This window comes from Hypomesus nipponensis, chromosome 16, assembly GCF_054491055.1.
Source record: "Hypomesus nipponensis isolate SF chromosome 16, ASM5449105v1, whole genome shotgun sequence".
NCBI classification, from domain to species: Eukaryota; Metazoa; Chordata; class Actinopteri; order Osmeriformes; family Osmeridae; genus Hypomesus; species Hypomesus nipponensis.
This window is the reverse complement of record NC_140376.1, coordinates 1,267,480-1,286,544: the sequence shown is the minus strand read 5'-3', so window position 1 is coordinate 1,286,544 and position 19,065 is coordinate 1,267,480. Positions and strand designations below refer to the sequence as shown.

Sequence of the window (19,065 nt, the reverse complement as noted above, 5' to 3'; positions counted from 1 at the left end):
GCACCCAGCCAGATAGGGATTAGAGCACAGCCTCTCTCGTGTCATGTTCTACTGTCTAATCCCACTATTCAAGGCTGAGGTGGTATTCGGTCGACTGGAGAGTATGGCCATTATACAGTAGAGCCGAATGACAAGATGCCAAGGTTAACCCACTCAGATCACCCTGTCCACACAGACACCCACACACCCACGGGCATTTCCACACAGACACATACAGTCATACTGTAGCTATACTGTAGTCATACATATCTATCGAGCTGGACAAAGCTCTTTCCTGGCTGAGTTGACCCTCATGCAGACAGAGGTTCAAATCTCATGACTGCATTAGCTCCTCTCCAGCTTCTTTTACTCTTACCTCCTGCATCCTCTGGAGAACATGCCACTGGCAGGCTGTTTGCAGGCTGTTTGCAGGCTGTCTGCAGGCTGTCTGCAGGCTGTTTGCAGTAGGACAACCCCATCTAATGCTTTCAAATGGCAAGGGCGCTCGGCCAACTCAGAACTAACTAGTTGCTGTTTGAAGTCTTGAGTTGCAGCCACTTTCGCAGGCTTGGGGCTGGCTCTGTGGGGCTGGGTCTGTGGGGCTGGCTCTGTGGGGCTGGCTCTGTGGGGCTGGCTCTGTGGGGCTGGCTCTGTGGGGCTGGCTCTGTGGGGCTGGCTCTGTGGGGCTTGCTCTGTGGGGCTGGATCGTGTAAACAAAGTCGTCTGTGAAAAGACCACAGCTTTCTGTGAATGCAGATCTGTCCAGGTGAAGTTGTTGTGTTTGTCCAATGCGACTGTGCTCTATCACATAGCAGTCAGCTGAACACTGTCACAACACAGCTTAATGGAACTATGGCTGAACTAGACTTTCCATGACGTAAAGCTGTCATAAATCAGCCGAATTTTAATAGCTTTTTGAAAAGGCGTTTTACACAGAGATGATGAGAGAATTACAGTGAGAGAAGTGAGATGGAGTGTGTGAGAGAGAGAGATGTGTGTGAGAGAAAGAGAGAGAGATGTGTGTGTGAGAGAAAGAGAGAGAGATGTGTGTGTGAGAGAAAGAGAGAGAGATGTGTGTGTGAGAGAAAGAGAGAGAGATGTGTGTGTGTGAAAGAGACAGGGAGAAAGAAAAGTGAGTGTTCAACAGTGTTGGTGCATTCAGCGCTGCAAGTGTGTGTTTACGTGAGAGAGCGAGAGTTTGAGTGTGAATGCGAGGGAGGGCGAGAGAGATTGGAATGGAGGGAGATCGAGTGAAAGAGAGAGAGGGCAGGAGCGAGAGAGGAATGAAGGGAGGCTGAGTTAAAGAGAAAAGAGGGAAGAATTGAGGGGTGGAGGATGGGAGGGTGAGTGAATGAGTGAGTGAGTGAAAGGGAGAATGGTGGAAAGGGAGGGAGAGAGTAAAACAAAGAGGTAGAAAGAGAGGTAGGGAGGGAGACAGAGTGAAATGGAGAGAGAGGGAGGGTGACAGGGAGGGAGGGAGGGAGTATTATAAGAGAGGGAGGCGTAGAGCGAGAAAGGTAACAGTGGATTACTGCAGCTTGCCTGCCTGCCTGACTGCATGCCTGTTAGTGCCAGCAGAACCATGTTCCTCCAGCCTCTCACCATGATGTCCCTGTTTGCAGTCCTCCTGTCATCTGTGGAAGGTAAGACCGCAACACACACCCACAGCCATGGCTACTGCAGCCGGCTCCCTGCAGGTGGCACACTGAGCGATGGTGAAGGATGAGAGGGAGGCGAGAGGGGAGACGGAGAAACAGGAGAGAGAAGAGGAGAAGGTGAGGACGCAGGGTGGCTGGAAGAGAGAGGGAGAGACAGATGGAGCAGGGGAGAGGTTGGGAGAAGGAAGACAGGATGGCTATAGGAGAGGGGGAGAGAGAGACATAGGAGATAAGAGGGAGGGGAGGACGGATGTAAACAGAGTGCTAGAATGCGGGTAGTCAGTCCTAATGACAACACAGAACATTTGTGTTTCTGTTTAGAGGAAAGGCAATTGAAAACATGGAATCAGTCAGCAAACTGTCATTTTACAGATGTTTTTCTGTACATAGCCTTTCCATGTCTCCTTTTATAAGAAGCCTGTTATCTTGTCATGCACTTCTCTGCATCTGTCTGTCCCACTGTGCTGCTGGAACAACCAGACATGTTGGAGGAGCTTGTTGTAATTCCTCTGACATTCCTGCGTACTTGAAGAGGAGCGTGTGTATGAGCCTGTGTTTGTGTGTAAAGGGGGGCGTGTGTTCGTGTGTGAAGGGGGGAGCACATGTGTGAGAGTGTGTGTGTGTGTGTAGTCTGTACTCTGCTGAGCAGATTGCATTACCATGTCAACACAGGAGTCCATTCCACCTGTGATAACACACAGCCATGCAGGGCGGGACAGTCTAGCAGTAACAACAGATCCCCTCGCCAGCAGAGGATGGTGCCAGTGGTCTGGGGCAGTGTGTGGGCCAGCAGCCTCACTGGGTCGCTGGAACAGGAGATCACATGAGGCAACATCTCTCCAGCTGTCACGCACAGAGAGCATGCTTCGACGAGTTCGACAGCAATTAGTCTCACTTTCTCTCTCCTCTATCCCTCTCCTCCCTCACCCCCCCCCCCCCTCCCCAGGTAAGGGGGTCCAGATGCAGAGAGACATCCAGTGCTGCATGCAGTACTCCCAGGGGAAGGTGCGCACCAAAGACGTGCTGCGCTTCGAGTTTCAAAGCGTGGGGCCACACTGCAGCATACAGGCCATCATGCAAGTATTCCAACTATCCCCTGCTCCCCTGCCTGCCACAGACATGGAAAATATGCCTGTTAGGGCTGAGGAGCATTGTCTGCCATCCAGAGCCCCGTTGTCATGGCTCCCATCCCACTGTAATTGACAGAGAAGGGAGGAAGGAAATATGTGGGAAAACAAGCCGTCCGAACCCCTCCAGACTCTCAACACACAGTACATGTAATGTTCCTGCTTAGCTATTACAGGAAAGAACTGGGAATGTAGCCTTGGAAAACTAGTCCAGGTCTGGCCTGGGTTTAATAGTGTCTAGCCTGGGTTTAATAGTGTCTAGCCTGGGTTTAATAGTGTCTAGCCTGGGTTTAATAGTGTCTAGCCTGGGTTTAATAGTGTCTAGCCTGGGTTTAATAGTGTCTAGCCTGGGTTTAATAGTGTCTAGCCTGGGTTTAATAGTGTCTAGCCTGGGTTTAATAGTGGTCAAACTAAGCATTGGCTTTCCAGGCCCAGATTACTTAAATCCTCATCCAGAATTAATAGACAATTTTAGTCAGACAAACCTATTAAATCTGTGTTGAATGTATCTTATGCTCTAGGGACTGCACTTAAAAACTGACCTAAAACTAAATGGTCAGGTTGAACTTTACAGCGGTCAAGTTAATGTTGAGAGGGTTGTGTGTCGTATTGTACCCCCTTCAGTTTGTACACCAAGAAGGCGGTGAAGTGTGCGAACCCCAGGGACAGGAAGGTGAAGAGGTTACTGAGGAAGCTGACTCTCCGCCCCCACACCAAGACACGCCGGACCATGTGGCTGCACCCTCACGACAACCTTCCCGTCATGTCCGAGGTAGGGAGGCGGCTGTCCGCTGAGGCGGCTGGCCTGCCTGTACGATCACTCCCAGAGGTACACCTCTGATCTCAGAACCCACATTTCAGAATGCTGCTGGTGAAGGGGTTCCAGAACAAGATCCTACATGAATGCTGGCAGACGAGTCTTGTCTTCACATTGACAAGCCTCTGATTCTAACCCTTTCTGGGGCTATTTTGGCATCTAGTTGATTAATTATAAAAGATGCGATTGGGCTGGTCTCAGATATCTGAGTTTGGCAACTTTGTGCAACCATCAAATAAGTACATAAATACTTGGAGGAAAATGTCTTCCGGAATAAAAAACATACCATAAAAGGTTGAAATCTTCGGCAACAATTGATCAAGCTTAGAGCTGTCATTTGAAATACTGTTTGGAATTGAAACAATTCTCCAAGTGCAGACTTCCACCACAGTGTAGACAGTCAGAGCATGGCAAGTCTTTGATTTGGTGTTGCCCTTCTTTCCCCAATTGCCCCCCCCCTCACCTGCCCCCCCCCTCACCTGCCCCCCCCCCCCTCACCTGCCCGCCCCCCCTTCTCCCACTCACCCCCACCACAGGATAAGAAAGAGGGATGGCAGACCATCCAGGTGGAATGAGAGAAAAGGAGAGAACGCCACAGGAGGAAGAGGGAATTTGTCATAGGTAAGAAAACAGAAAATCATTGCATCGCATTTTTCATGATCTCTGCATGTTGGTTGGTACCATCACTTTTCCATTGAGCCAGAAGTTACCTCTTTAATCAATCTCTCCTCGCTCCCTTCTCTCTGACAGACCAAGTAAACTTTCAGCAGCTTGTCATCCTCGTCACCCGGCTGGGCCCGAACTGGCTGACTCTCCAGTCGTCTCGTGACCTTTGTCTGTCGTATCTTTCTCTTCTTGGGAGCGTCGAGGCTGTCTGTCCCCTGGATCACCTGACAGGACGACACAGTCTGCTGTGGACCCGGACTGAGCTCTATTCACTGTCAATTCAGTCAAACCAGGAAGGGATTGTTATTTCTTTCTTTTTTTACTAGAATGCAACAATTGAGATAATGTTTAGAAAAAAATGACATATGAAGCTGTAATAATCTGTTACTTCAAGCGTCTTTAGCAAACAAATGACCCTGATTAAATTAATTTGTAAAAATCCAGTTTGATTATTAGAATTACTTGTGGGTTTGCTAAATTGAGACTGGATGGATCTTAGCCTCTGTATTGCTGTCCTTGACTTTTATTGATATATATATATATCGCTAAATGTCTTCTACACTGAGTGTTGCTACCTATGCCAAAGTATTTGCCAAGTATTTCTGAAGACTCTCTCTGTTAGGAGAACATTTCTCTCATTCTCATCCATGGCTGTTTACTCACTGTAGGCTAGATGGCTGTTATCAACACTTCGTAGAGGGCTTAATTTAGTCTGGAACAACCTGTTATGTAGAATGCACTGTATGTTTAAACACCATGTTGAAAGTGACTCTTTTATAAATAAATAAGTAGATAACAAACACCTGTCTCTTCAGAACACGTGTGAGCCTATCAGAAGTCCCCACTCCAAATGTGGAACGTCCCACCCCAGAGCCCTCCTGTCTCACACTCCTAACACCTCCCTCCCCCCCGCCCACCCTAACATGCCTCCCTCCCCCCCGCCCACCCTAACATGCCTCCCTCCCCCCCGCCCACCCCAACATGCCTCCCTCCCCCCCGCCCACCCTAACATGCCTCCCTCCCTCCCCAGCCACACCTCCCTTCCCCCCCCGCCCACCCTAACATGCCTCCCTCCCCCCCGCCCACCCTAACATGCCTCCCTCCCCCCGCCCAGCCTAACATGCCTCCCTCCCTCCCCAGCCACACCTCCCTTCCCCCCCCGCCCACCCTAACATGCCTCCCTCCCCAGCCACCCTAACATGCCTCCCTCCCCCCCGCCTACCCTAACATGCCTCCCTCCCCCCCGCCCACCCTAACATGCCTCCCTCCCCCCCGCCCACCCTAACATGCCTCCCTCCCTCCCCAGCCACACCTCCCTTCCCCCCCCGCCCACCCTAACATGCCTCCCTCCCTCCCCAGCCACCCCTCCCCTGCCTCCCCAGCCACCCCACCCTCCCCAGCCACCCCACCCTCCCCAGCCACCCCTCCCCTGCCTCCCCAGCCACCCCTCCCCTGCCTCCCCAGCCACCCCACCCTCCCCAGCCACCCCTCCCCTGCCTCCTCAGCCACCCCACCCCTCCCTCCCCAGCCACCCCTCCCCTGCCTCCCCTGCCTCCCCAGCCACCCCTCCCCTCCCTCCCCAGCCACCCCTCCCCTCCCTCCCCAGCCACCCCACCCCTCCCTCCCCAGCCACCCCTCCCCTCCCTCCCGGCTCACACTGGGCCTGCTAAGCTACCCTGGCTACTGGGCCTTTCATGTCCAGCTGATAAGCACCTTCACTGTTAGATCACAAGCTTTCCTGGCCCCTCCTCCACAACACCTCACTAATGGCTGTTTAGCTCATTTTAGCTGGCTGGCTGGCTGGCTGGCTGGCTGGCTGGCTGGCTGGCCGGCCAGCTGGCTGACTTTCTGATTTACATTTTATTTGATGCAATAATTTAAGTCTGATAGCTGAGAGCTGACAGGCTAGCAGGCATGCAAGCTGACAGGCTAGCTGACAGGGCAGCAGGAAGGCAAGCTTACAGGCTAGCTGATAGGCTAGCAGGAAGGCAAGCTTACAGGCTAACTGATAGGCTAGCCCACAGGCTAGCAGGAAGGCTAGCTGACAGGGTAGCAGAAAGGCTGGCAGAAAGGCTGGCATGAAGGCTATCTGACAGGCTAGCAGGCAGGCAAGCTGACAGGCTAGCTTATAGGCTAGCGGACAGGCTAGCAGACAGGCTAGCAGACAGGCTAGATGACAGGCTAGCAGGAAGGCTAGCAAACAGGCTAGCTGACAGGGATTAGGAGCCAGCTGAGGTGATGCAAGCAGGTGTTCAGCCTGGGCCCCCGGGGGCCGTTGGGGTGGGGTGGGGTGGGGTGGTAGCTCAGTCTGGCAGACGGCCCACAGATAGTGAAACTACCCCGAGGGGAGAGAGGAGACTTGGGTCGCATGTTAACCTCCAACCAGCAGAGGTAGACATTCTCCTTGTTGGAGTCACACACACACACACACACACACACATCAGGCAAGGCCCCCGATGGAGGGCAAAAGATAATAATGCCAGAAGGAGACAGATTGAGATGCTGGAGCTGTGGATGTCCTTCCAGCAGACAGTCTGGTTCCTTCATGTATTTACATACAAAAGTTACCTTCATCATTTTCCATTTTCCCTGGTTCACAATCATAACAATTCACAAATCACTTTGTGACTGTGTGTGTCACAGATATCCTTTCCCTCTCCATCGGTAACACTGAAAGACAAACACAATATTGGTTTCCTGAGACATTTATTTGCTGAAACGTAAAAAATCCTCCATCAAAATATAAACAGTCACATTCTCAAAGGCAACACACATCCTAGCCATTTTTACGAGAAACATTAGAAACCCAAATAACTAAGTAAACCAAAAACTACTTCACACACTATTTTGAAGACTTAAATGCACTAGCCAATATTTAAAAACTTTACTGAAACATCAAACATAGTGGCGCTTAAAATATAAACAATTACATCAGAAATAATAACATTTTCAAAAAACTTCACAGTCTCATTTTACACAAAATCAGCAAAGCTATCAACATAAATTCACAAGAGTACAGGGATCATATCTTTACGTTATTTGTCCTTTTCTGCAATTCAGCTTATTGCTCCTGCAATAAGATGTAAGAGCAAGGTCTGTCATAGGCCTACAACCATAACATATCACTAAACTAAACTAATCACTATTTATCGGGGGAGGCATAAGAAACTCAAAAATATCAAACATGAATGAAAGAAACAACAAACAAACATTGTTTCAGTCCCTCCAGCCCATAATCCTTCATTCAAATTAACTTCAGGATTAAAATTCAGTAAGAATGGTTCTACGATGTCAACATTCCTTTCCAGAAAAAATATAAACAGCCGGTTTGTTTTCTCAAAAAGTTTTAAACTAACTGAATACGTTACTTTAGATATATAAACTTTTATTACTATACGTAATAAAGAAAAGTGTAAAATATGAACAAGTTTATTTACATTCGGTTGATGAAGATCACGCACCTCTAGACTCGGTCAAATGCATTCTTGATATGTGCTTAATCCGTGAGATTTGAATGGTCTGAAACACTGGCACATAGGAGGGAATGAATCGTAACAGTTTAATGACTTAAGAGGTAGATTTACAAAATGACAAGCATCCATCTACAGAATCCTCAGGGTACTATAAAGGCAAACAACAACTATTTGGGACATCAATAAATATAAGAAACTAGCTGAAAAGAATGTCTCAAAAACCTTTTTGCACCCATGTCAGAATTGTAATTGTATAACTCCAAACTGTATCTTACTTGTCTCCCTGAATGTTAGCAAAAGGGAATCAATTTTGTTAAACTGACGTGGCAATGAAAACATTCTCAAAGATATGGAACATAACATCTTTAGTTAGGAATAACTGAGCCTCATGAGGTCTGGGTCTGGGTCTGGGTCTGGGTCTGGGTCTGGGTCTGGCTCTGGGTTTGGGATTTGGGTCTGGGTTGGTCCTGGTCCTGGTCCTGGTCCTGGTCTCACATGGGGGTCTCGCTGTTGTGGTGTTTGAGGGAGTCGTTTTCCTGGCAGATGAGCTGGTAGGGCTTCTCGTTCTCCTCGATGACAGAGTTGCCCGTCTCTGCGTCCTGACGCTGCAGCTCCTGGCGTGAGAGGTGCTCCACGATGCCCGCTCCCAGCGAATCTCCAAGCACGTTGGTGGTGGTCCGCAGACGATCCCTGAAACAGGCAGAACGAAAGAAAGGGAGGAGGAACAAGAAAGACAGAAAGAAAGAGATATGTAGATGTGAGGTACACAAGAGCATGCTACGCAGAGCACACATTAACAGATCACAATACTGCACAGGCTCTGAATCACACCTGCAGCTACCAGCCCGTTCTCTCTCTCCCTAGACAGAGACGATCCAAAGTTGGGTCATAACAATGTATTATTTATCAACAACCTTTCCACCAACACCTCATTTCTCTCTCTCTCTTTCACTTTCTCTCCCTGTCTCCCTCTCTCTCCCTGTCTCTCTCCCTGTCTCTCTCTCTCTCTCTCCTCTCCCTGTCTCTCTCTCTCTCTCCTCTCTCTCTCTCTCTCTCTCTCTCTCTCTCTCTCTCTCTCTCTCTTCTATTGGGGAAGTTGTTGCCTGTAGCTGACATTAAGGGACTCACAGGAACCAATCCACGGCGATGATCAGTGTTATGTCCTCAGTGGGAAGTCCCACCGATGTCAATACGATCACCATGGTAACCAGGCCCGCCTGAGGGATGCCTGCAGCTCCGATGCTGGCCGCGGTTGCCGTGATACTGGAAGGGGGGAGAGAGACATTTAATAAAGAGGCTAACACACACACACACACACACACACAACACACACACAACACACAAACAACCAGTCCATGCACACACACACACACACACACACACATTTAATGCACTTACGCACGTACATGCATTCTCATACAAACACAGACACAGATAAGAGTGCAGGAAAACAGATTTGGTAGTTACTGCACAGTGCTGTTTTTTAATGAGCACAGTATCGTCCCTGACAGGTCTATAGTTCCTCCTCCTTTGAAGTTGTCAGTTACTTTGTGAGGTTGAACACAAGTTCATGGACTTGTAGAGTATCTAAACATCTCCTACAATGACCAGGGGCCTGTTCTGTAAAGCCAGTTTACCGACTAAGCCAGGCTTGTGTAAGTTTCTTTCCCTGGCATAAGCCTGGCTTAGTCGGTAAACTGGCTTTACAGAACAGGCCTCAGACCCTTACCTGATGGTGAGGATCTGGCCAAAGTTGAGGTCCATGTCGTTGACCTGGGCGATGAAGATGGCCGCCACCGCCTCGTACAGGGCCGTGCCGTCCATGTTGATGGTGGCGCCCACCGGCAGCACGAAGCGGGTCACGCGCTTGTCCACCTTGTTGTTCTCCTCCAGGCAGCGGAAGGTGATGGGCAGGGTGGCGGAGCTGGAGGACAGGGGTGGAGGACAGGGGTGGAGGGCAGGGGTGGAGGGACAGGGGTGGAGGGACAGGGGTGGAGGGCAGGGTGGAGGGCAGGGGTGGAGGGACAGGGGTGGAGGGACAGGGGTGGAGGGACAGGGGTGGAGGGCAGGGGTGGAGGGACAGGGGTGGAGGGACAGGGGTGGAGGGCAGGGTGGAGGGCAGGGTGGAGGGCAGGGGTGGAGGGGTAGGAGGGGAGGACAGGGGTGGAGGGACAGGGGTGGAGGGACAGGGGTGGAGGGACAGGGGTGGAGGGACAGGGGTGGAGGGATAGGGGTGGAGGGACAGGGGTGGAGGGACAGGGGTGGAGGGATAGGGGTGGAGGGACAGGGGTGGAGGGATAGGGGTGGAGGGGGCAAGGATAATTGGTAAATGGCTGTTTAAGCTCTCCCTTTACAAAGTTCTGTCTGTGTAAAAACTGTTTATACACAGGCCACTACAAACACAAGCAAGCGCATGGGCGTTATACGTGTCGGCTACTCGCACTCACACCTACACACACACACACACACACCTGGAGGAGGTGCCGAGGGCGGTGATGAGGGCCTGCAGGAGGCCTCCTATGAAGGTGAAGGGGTTCTTCCTGGTGACCAGGAAGTAGAGCAGGGGCAGGACGAGCAGGCCGTGGATGAGCAGCCCTGCGATGACCGTCACCGTATACATCCCCAGCTGACCTCCCATCTCCGCTAGGTCCTTCATCTCCACGATCTTCCCCGCTATGAGGAACAGGATGCCTACAGGGGCATACCTGGGGGAGGGTGGAGGGTGGTGGGGTGAGGGGAGAGATGGAGGTGGGGGTGAGGGGAGAGATGGAGATGGGGGTGAGGGGAGAGATGGGGGTGGGGGTGAGGGGAGAGATGGGGGTGGGGGTGAGGGGAGAGATGGAGGTGGGGGTGAGGGGAGAGATGGAGGTGGGGGTGAGGGGAGAGATGGAGGTGGGGGTGAGGGTAGAGATGGAGGTGGGGGTGAGGGGAGAGATGGAGGTGGGGGTGAGGGGAGAGATGGAGGTGGGGGTGAGGGGAGCAGGGGTGAGAAGGGGTGAGAGTGTTTAGTTGATGGGCAAACTCCTTCACCTCCACTTCAAGGCAGACACGAGCCCTGGAACCCCACCCCCGGCTGGTGGTCACGTGACGGAGGAGGGAAACCCACCAGATGATGATGGCGACCAGCCTCATGATGGCTTCGTTGAGGCCGTCAAAGAAGTCTCTCAGCGCCTGGCCCTGCTGCTTCATGCTCCCGATGACCAGGCCGAAGCACATGGAGAACACCACCAGGCCCAGGGCGTTCACTCCGCTGGAGGAGCCTGACACGGGGACCACCTCCTCCACACTCTCCTGCAGCAGACAACCACGGACTTCCTTTTCTTTTTAAGATATATTTGTGGCCTTTTCCCTCCATTAAATCCAGTGAATTGGATTACCTTCGCTAGGGACAGGAAACGACACGCACGGCAGCTCTCATACCTGTATGGTCTGCAGGATGGTGGTGATGTTCTCATACCTGTATGGTCTGCAGGATGGTGGTAATGTTAACGGCAGCCAGGGCGTCCGTGGTGTTGTGGGAGAAGTCCTCGGTTTGATTGACAGCCTGAGTTACGTTCCTGATGGTGATGGTCTTCTTGTAAACGGTTTTATACTGGATAACAGAAAATACAGATTATGTCAATCAGTCTTCTAAGACGAGAGGAAACGATGGGAGAGAGAGAGCCCTTACCTGCTTGAAGCAGGCTTCTACCAGGTTTGGAGGAAACATGTTTCTGAGAGAAAAAAACACCAAATCACATTTAAGCATGAGGCTGCCCAAGTGGACAGGACAGACAGTTCATTGGTTGAAGCTCTGCTGTCAGACCTATTGGAAGTCAGCGCACCTGATGAGGTCCAGGAAGGCATCTGCAGCCTGCACCGGTTCAATGCTGCCACTAGTGGCCACTGGTCTATCCCTTCTGCCCTGCCCAGGACGGATGATCATCACCATGACGATACCAATGAAGACTGCCACCAAGGTGGTGACCATGTAGTAAACCACGGCGCGTATGCCCATCTTCCCAGAGGCCTTGCTGTCCAGAGAGGAGATGCCTGCACACAGCAGCACAGTCACACACAGCAGCACAGTCACACACACACAGCAGCACAGTCACAGACACACAGCAGCACAGTCACACACAGCAGCACAGTCACACACAGACAGCAGCACAGTCACAGACACACAGCAGCACAGTCACACACACACAGCAGCACAGTCACAGACACACAGCAGCACAGTCACACACAGACAGCAGCACAGTCACAGACACACAGCAGCACAGTCACACACAGACAGCAGCACAGTCACACACAGCAGCACAGTCACAGACAGCAGCACAGTCACAGACAGCAGCACAGTCACACACAGACAGCAGCACAGTCACACACAGCAGCACAGTCACAGACACACAGCAGCACAGTCACAGACACACAGCAGCACAGTCACACACACACAGTAGCACAGTCACACACAGCAGCACAGTCACAGACAGCAGCACAGTTACAGACAGCAGCACAGTCACACACTGAGGACTGTCTCAGCAGCAGTCACATGACCTGGCAGGTTCACACCTGGGCCAAACACATACTGCTAAACACAGTCAAATACTTTGAGGGGATTCAAGCCCAATTCAACCAAACCAATCGAAGGGGCTCGATGGGGCTAGGGATAAGGGTTAGGGCTGGGATAAGGGTTAGGGCTAGGGTTAGGGCTGGGGATAAGGGTTAGGGTTAGGGCTAGGGATAAGGGTTAGGGCTAGGGCTAAGGGTTAGGGCTAGGGATAAGGGTTAGGGCTAGGGCTAAGGGTTAGGGCTAGGGATAAGGGTTAGGGCTGGGGATAAGGGTTAGGGCTGGGGATAAGGGTTAGGGCTAGGGCTAAGGGTTAGGGCTAGGGATAAGGGTTAGGGCTGGGGATAAGGGCTAGGGCTAGGGATAAGGGTTAGGGCTGGGATAAGGGTTAGGGCTGGGGATAAGGGCTAGGGCTGGGGATAAGGGCTAGGGCTAGGGATAAGGGTTAGGGCTGGGATAAGGGTTAGGGCTGGGATAAGGGTTAGGGCTGGGGATAAGGGTTAGGGTTAGGGCTAAGGATAAGGGTTAGGGCTGGGGTAACCCTGGCTTGTTCCGTCCTACCTGTGACCAGGCTGGACACGATGAGGGGCAGCACCAGCATCTTCAGCATCCTCATCAGAAGCTCCCCAGGGAAGGAGAAGTACTTGATGTCCCTGAGGGTCAGGTTCTGGGGCCGCAGGGCGAAGCCCAGCATCACGCCTGCACACACACACACACACAGTTCTTAACCGATCTTATGATTATGACAGTGATAGTTCTTTCTTGAAATGAAATGACTTTTCATCGACTAAAACTGCACAAAAACTATGATGGATAAAAATGACCAAAATGTGGCTAAAACTAACGAGCATTTTTCGTCTAAAGACTAAGAGTACATCTAAAAAAGCTGGAATGGAGAGATCCAGAATAAGTCGTCGACTGGGAAGACAAACATCCTTGTCTTTCCTCACCCAGAGCCACGGCCGCTATGGTGAAGATGACAAACAGGTTGCGTTTGAGGAAGCCCTTGACACTCTCCCAGGTGACGGAGGTCATCCTGTCCTTCATGCTGGACGTCCTCTTCTCCATGGCCCTCCTCAGCCTCCGGACAGCTCCTCTCTTGGCCAGGGGCGGCTTCTCAGAGTCCTCGTTCAGGAATAGACTGGTGCTGTTTGGAGGTTTCTCATTCATAATCAGCTCCAGAGCCTGGTCCAAGAGGCAGGTTTCCTGTGAAACTGGACGGGGGGGAGGGAGGGAGGGAGGGAGGGAGGGAGGGAGGGAGGGAGGGAGGGAGGGAGGGAGGGAGGGAGGGAGGGAGGGAGGGAGGGAGGGAGGGGAAAGGGGAAAGGGGAAAGGGGAAAGGGGAAAGGGGAAAGGGGAAAGGGGAAAGGGGAAAGGGAGGGAGGAAGGGAGGGAGGGAGGGAGGGAGGGAGGGAGGGAGGGGAAAGGGGGTCGGGAGGGGGGTCGGGAGGGAGGGGGGTCAGAGGGAGGGAGGGAGGGAGGGGAAAGGGGGTCGGGAGGGGGGTCGGGAGGGAGGGAGGGGGGTCAGAGGGAGGGAGGGAGGGAGGGAGGGAGGGGGGTCAGAGGGAGGGAGGGGGGTCAGAGGGAGGGAGGGAGGGAGGGGGGTCAGAGGGAGGGAGGGAGGGAGGAGAGGGGGGTCAGAGGGAGGGAGGGAGGGAGGGGGGTCAGAAGGAGGGAGGAGAGGGGTCGGAGGGAGGGAGGGAGGGGGAGAGGGAGGCAGGGGGGTGGAAGGGAGAGGAGGGGGCAGGGACACAAAAATGGCATTACAAGCAGCACAACCTTCAGGGCATTACAAGCAGCACAACCTTCAGGGCATTACAAGCAGCACAACCTTCAGGGCATTACAAGCAGCACAACCTTCAGGGCATTACAAGCAGCACAACCTTCAGGGCATTACAAGCAGCACAACCTTCAGGGCATTACAAGCAGCACAACCTTCAGGGCATTACAAGCAGCACAACGGCGCCCCAGCCATTGAAAACCTCAAGTGTCTGTTTTTATACAGAATTAATGGCTCAAGTGGCTGAAAGCCATCAGTTCCAGTTGTGTTGCTGACCTGATAGAAGAGTGGGCTATAGTGACACTAATAAACCTGGGAAGCTCTGAGTGGGTGGAAGCAGCTGTGTGGGGGTTGGAAGCGGAGGCTCCTCTGTGTTAGTGTATGGATGGACTGGTGTCCTAGTCATCCTCATCACACACCCAGACCAGCCCACAGACCAGCTGTCTCTGAGAGAGCGTCTACAGGAAGGAAATAAGCCAAAATGACTAACGACACTCCTGCGAAATTCTACTGTCTGCTGGGAATGAACCAAATATGTTCTGGCCTGCTGTGAACTGGACCTTGTCTTCAGAGAGAGTCAGATATATGCAAAGCAGCAGAGCTAAGGGATCTTGGAAGCGGCGCTGTCAGAAGAACAACAACACCAAGCCTGCTGCAGGGTACTGGTTCATATCTCACAGCCTCGTGGCAAGTTCCTGGTGGATTCAAGTTCCTGGTGGATTCAAGTTCCTGGTGGATTCAAGTTCCTGGTGGATTCCTGGTAAACATGAGCAGCCTGGCTGGAGTTCAGCGTGCTGGAGGGCACAGCCAGGGAGCAAGGGAATGAAAAGGGGGGAGGGAGGAAGGCTGGGGGGAGGGGGGTGATAGGAGGGCTGGGGTAAGGGGTGATGGGGGTGAGAGGAGGGCTGGGGTGAGGGGTGAGGGGGGTGAGAGGAGGGCTGGGGTAAGGGGTGAGGGGTGAAGGGGGTGAGAGGAGGGCTGGGGTAAGGGGTGAAGGGGGAAGGGGGTGAGAGGAGGGCTGGGGTAAGGGGTGAGGGGTGAAGGGGGTGAGAGGAGGGCTGGGGTGAGGGGTGAGGGGTGAAGGGGGTGAGAGGAGGGCTGGGGTGAGGGGTGAGGGGTGAAGGGGGTGAGAGGAGGGCTGGGGTGAGGGGTGAGGGGTGAAGGGGGTGAGAGGAGGGCTGGGGTAAGGGGTGAAGGGGGAAGGGGGTGAGAGGAGGGCTGGGGTAAGGGGTGAGGGGTGAAGGGGGTGAGAGGAGGGCTGGGGTGAGGGGTGAAGGGGGTGAGAGGAGGGCTGGGGTGAGGGGTGAAGGGGGTGAGAGGAGGGCTGGGGTGAGGGGTGAGGGGTGAAGGGGGTGAGAGGAGGGCTGGGGTAAGGGGTGAAGGGGGAAGGGGGTGAGAGGAGGGCTGGGGTAAGGGGTGAGGGGTGAAGGGGGTGAGAGGAGGGCTGGGGTGAGGGGTGAAGGGGGTGAGAGGAGGGCTGGGGTGAGGGGTGAAGGGGGTGAGAGGAGGGCTGGGGTGAGGGGTGAGGGGTGAAGGGGGTGAGAGGAGGGCTGGGGTAAGGGGTGAAGGGGGAAGGGGGTGAGAGGAGGGCTGGGGTAAGGGGTGAGGGGTGAGGGGTGAGAGGAGGGCTGGGGTGAGGGGTGAAGGGGGTGAGAGGAGGGCTGGGGTACATTGAGTTTCTCTTGCCAGTTTTCCTCAGAAGCACAGAGACACTTAGCTCCATCTCGTTAGGCTGGTGGCATTTCACACCGGAGCAGGAGCGGCCACTAACAAGCTGGTTGGAGGAGGCGGGACGCCTGGTTCCAGCTCAGAGAGCATGTCCTGCTGGTTCTGTCACTCACATCTCTACCCTCTCAGTCCTCCTGTCGTCTGTTAACGCTTCTTACTCAGGAGCCACACAACCTAATCCTAACCCTCCCATCAGCAACACACACGGTGCAGTCAGGAAGTCAAAAAACACGCTCTAAAACTGGAAATTAACAATAACTTTTCTATCAAGTGATAAAGTGTGGACTCATCATGATGTCTGTGTGCATATCATACTTTTCAGAGTTGCTTTTCCGTATCTACATCCAATCTTTAAAATAAATAAAATGCTGGAAAGATCCAGTACTAATATAACCCAGTCACACATCTGAACACACCAAGCCAGGGTCACGGGGTCACAGGGTCACAGGGTCGCTGGTACTCACCGCTCATGGTTGGGTGGTTCTCCCACTAACAGCTAGCAGCGTTCTACCTGTCCTGCCTTGTCCAGTGCAGCGCCTCACTGACTGAGGACAGGATGGAGAGTGAAGCTGCTCTCATCAGCACACAGACATGAAACACTCTATCATCTCCTCTGAGCTGACCTTCACGTGCCTGGTCTGGGGCCCCCTGCCCAGCCCCGCCCCGCCTCCATCACCCCCCATCCCCCTCACCTGCTCTCTCCTCCTCCCTTCTCCTCTTCTCTCCTCCCCTGCCCTGCCCTCTCCTCCCCTGCCCTGCCGTCTCCTCCCCTGCCCTGCCCTCTCCTCCTCTACCTTGTGAATTTCCTCCTCCTCTGCATCCCCTTCTTGCACACTTGACTTCACACACTAGGAAATACCTCAATCATGCCCCAGTCCAGACAAGGATCTCCCTACCCCACACACACAGTCTTACCTGTCTCCTTTCATTGCACTACTTTTCCCAAATCTCCTTGTCCTGCCCCACCTTGTATCACCTCACATCAGTACCTGTCACCTACCTGTACCTCACCCTGCTTCCAAACACTGCCCACTCACTGCCCACCGCACCACACACACCTAGCCTAAGTGACAATAATCTCAGGAATCATTCTGTGCCATCCCACCCGTATGTAATCCATTATTTAAAAGAAACACATTTTAACGTCGCTTTTCCTGACAAAGTACCTTTAAACATATCAAACAGCACACGAATAAGTCATCATATCTATTATTTATGCGAGTATACCCTGTTTATGATGCTTCGTTTCCCGCTGTTGAAGATGCTGTCACGTAGGGCTCCGCTTGTTGTCTTCAACTGGTGGTTCTTACAACCTAAACGCACAAGTATGACAGCGTTTGCTCACGGTGCATTCTTGCTACGGATACAATCACTAAAACCAGTGAGGTAAAGTTGAAATAACAAAAAGTGCAGTCGATAAAATCAAATGTTGCAAAGCAATACACTCTTGGACAGAATAAAAAAGGTACTAAAAGTGAAATGTTAAAGAAAACCCTGAAGACAATTTGACATACCTTCTTTCAAGAGGCGCACAGCTGTAAGCTAATTCCTTGGCTCCAACTCCACCAACCATACGAGAACAATCCGACGTTCCTCAAGTGAATCTTGTGTTTTCACTTCAACCATTTATTATGTTTCACCACACAGGCGAGGACGCTTCTTCTACACCCTCGGGCGTGGAAGAAAAAAAAAACGCCTGGAAATCCGTGTGCGTGGGCGGCGGAGGTTAAAGATTCTTCAGGCGCGAAGAAAAGACACCTGCCATCCATTTAATTCGCCAGAGTTTATGATATCTCAGGGTAGCCCAGTAAGCCCGTTCACCCTGGCTACTGAAGCTGAAGGGTAATATAGGTGCTTTATCATAAAGTAAGGACACAGAAGGGGAAAGTAACTGCTGCCTAATGGATAAACTAGTTGCTCCTCAAATACAGACTTTTACTCCACCTTTTTGGATGGGGAAGAATGACGGGTTAATTTTTTTCAGACGTTGTTTGCTCAGATACATTTGCTAGGGCTTTAATGTTTTCTTCTTCTGAAAACTTAGATTGGGTAGGTGGGTGGGGGTGGGGGTTAGGATTCATCCACTACGCGCATTACCATGACAACATGCCTTCTTGTTCTTGCCCTGATCTGGTGTGTCCGACCCCAGGGGACGCAACCTTCGGTTCCCAGCTGCCCACACTCACACCCACTCCAGCTGTTTTAGGTCTTTACCAGTATGGATGTACAGGGTTGCAACTTTCCACAGAGCTTCAAAGAACTCCGTGCTCGAAAACCAAATTTCTCTGAAACGAAATTTACTTTTGAAAAGTTGTGAAGAGGTGGATAAGTTGTTGGAAAATGTATGCCTTGCCAGTTTCGTTTTACTAGCACCACATTTTGGCACCTCCTCAAAATAGGAAGAAAACGTAGAACAAAATAACGCAGAAGAGAAATCCAGGACTGTACGTGTGTAGATTCCTTAACTCCATGTTAAACCGAGGGGTGTTCTCGGGGTGTTCTGAGAATGAGCTTTGATACAGGAGGTGGAACCTCAAGTATTCCGTGAATGTGACATTATAAATGCCTTTCACATCAAGTCCCAGATGTCCATAAAATAAAAATAACCATAACCACCAAGCCAGTTAACATCTATGATTAGCTCAAAACAGTGCAGAAAACATGTCTGTAAATGCAGATTTATATTTTGGACGTAATTTATATTAGGCTAAGTGATTAAGTACGTAAAGGGTTAACTCTCATTGATAACATTTTCAATAACATGGTGCTGAATCTACACATCCACACGCACACAGTGATGGTTCCATCTTTCAATCATGCCCTTACACACTTGGACACCATTTTAGATTAATCTCAAGAAAAAACTAAGAATTGAAAGCTTTCCATGATTCCAGTTTGGTGGGTCTCCAGTGAACGTGATGGGAACAGATTGCATCTCTATGGAAACAGAAGCACACAAGGATTAACGTGGGAGGTGTACATGCATGGTCCATGTTTAGCAGAGTAATTATTCATTTGCCTGCAGAAACACAGCTATATCACCTCCTGGGTTATATCTTTGCAGTTGGTTGTATGAAATTCCATTCAATTGGATGAGTTACTTTATATTATTGGAATTTGGTCTTTGAACATTTTTCTTGTACAGCATGCTATGGTTTGTAAACATTTAACCATGCATGTAACAAGAATACATCTGGTAAAGTAGCCTAATTTGCCATCAGGATTCCATCATTAGATATTCCTTTTACAAAGCCCAATTGGGCAACAGTCAACGTAAGCTAGTCAACA

The 19,065-nt window shown here is 51.6% G+C and overlaps 2 protein-coding genes across 2 annotated transcripts; one reads left to right on the top strand and one right to left on the bottom strand.

Annotated features, from left to right (window-relative positions):
* The first annotated feature begins 1,493 nt into the window (after window positions 1–1,493).
* On the top strand, window positions 1,494–5,047 carry ccl44 (chemokine (C-C motif) ligand 44). Its single transcript, XM_084675824.1, has 5 exons — window positions 1,494–1,622; window positions 2,584–2,713; window positions 3,389–3,536; window positions 4,118–4,202; window positions 4,332–5,047. The coding sequence occupies exons 1-4, from the start codon at window positions 1,538–1,540 to the stop codon at window positions 4,154–4,156; spliced, it is 402 nt and encodes a 133-aa protein (XP_084531950.1). The 5' UTR covers window positions 1,494–1,537; the 3' UTR covers window positions 4,157–4,202; window positions 4,332–5,047.
* A 1,889-nt stretch (window positions 5,048–6,936) lies between these two features.
* slc1a6 (solute carrier family 1 member 6) lies at window positions 6,937–17,915 on the bottom strand. Its single transcript, XM_084675821.1, has 12 exons — window positions 17,292–17,915; window positions 17,005–17,090; window positions 13,220–13,483; window positions 12,831–12,968; window positions 11,545–11,752; window positions 11,391–11,433; window positions 11,178–11,312; window positions 10,827–11,011; window positions 10,192–10,425; window positions 9,450–9,644; window positions 8,849–8,983; window positions 6,937–8,410 (listed from the first exon to the last, which is right to left on the bottom strand). Exons 3-12 carry the CDS (start codon window positions 13,437–13,439, stop codon window positions 8,212–8,214), a joined length of 1,692 nt encoding a protein of 563 aa, XP_084531947.1. The 5' UTR covers window positions 13,440–13,483; window positions 17,005–17,090; window positions 17,292–17,915; the 3' UTR covers window positions 6,937–8,211.
* Window positions 17,916–19,065: the final 1,150 nt, after the last annotated feature.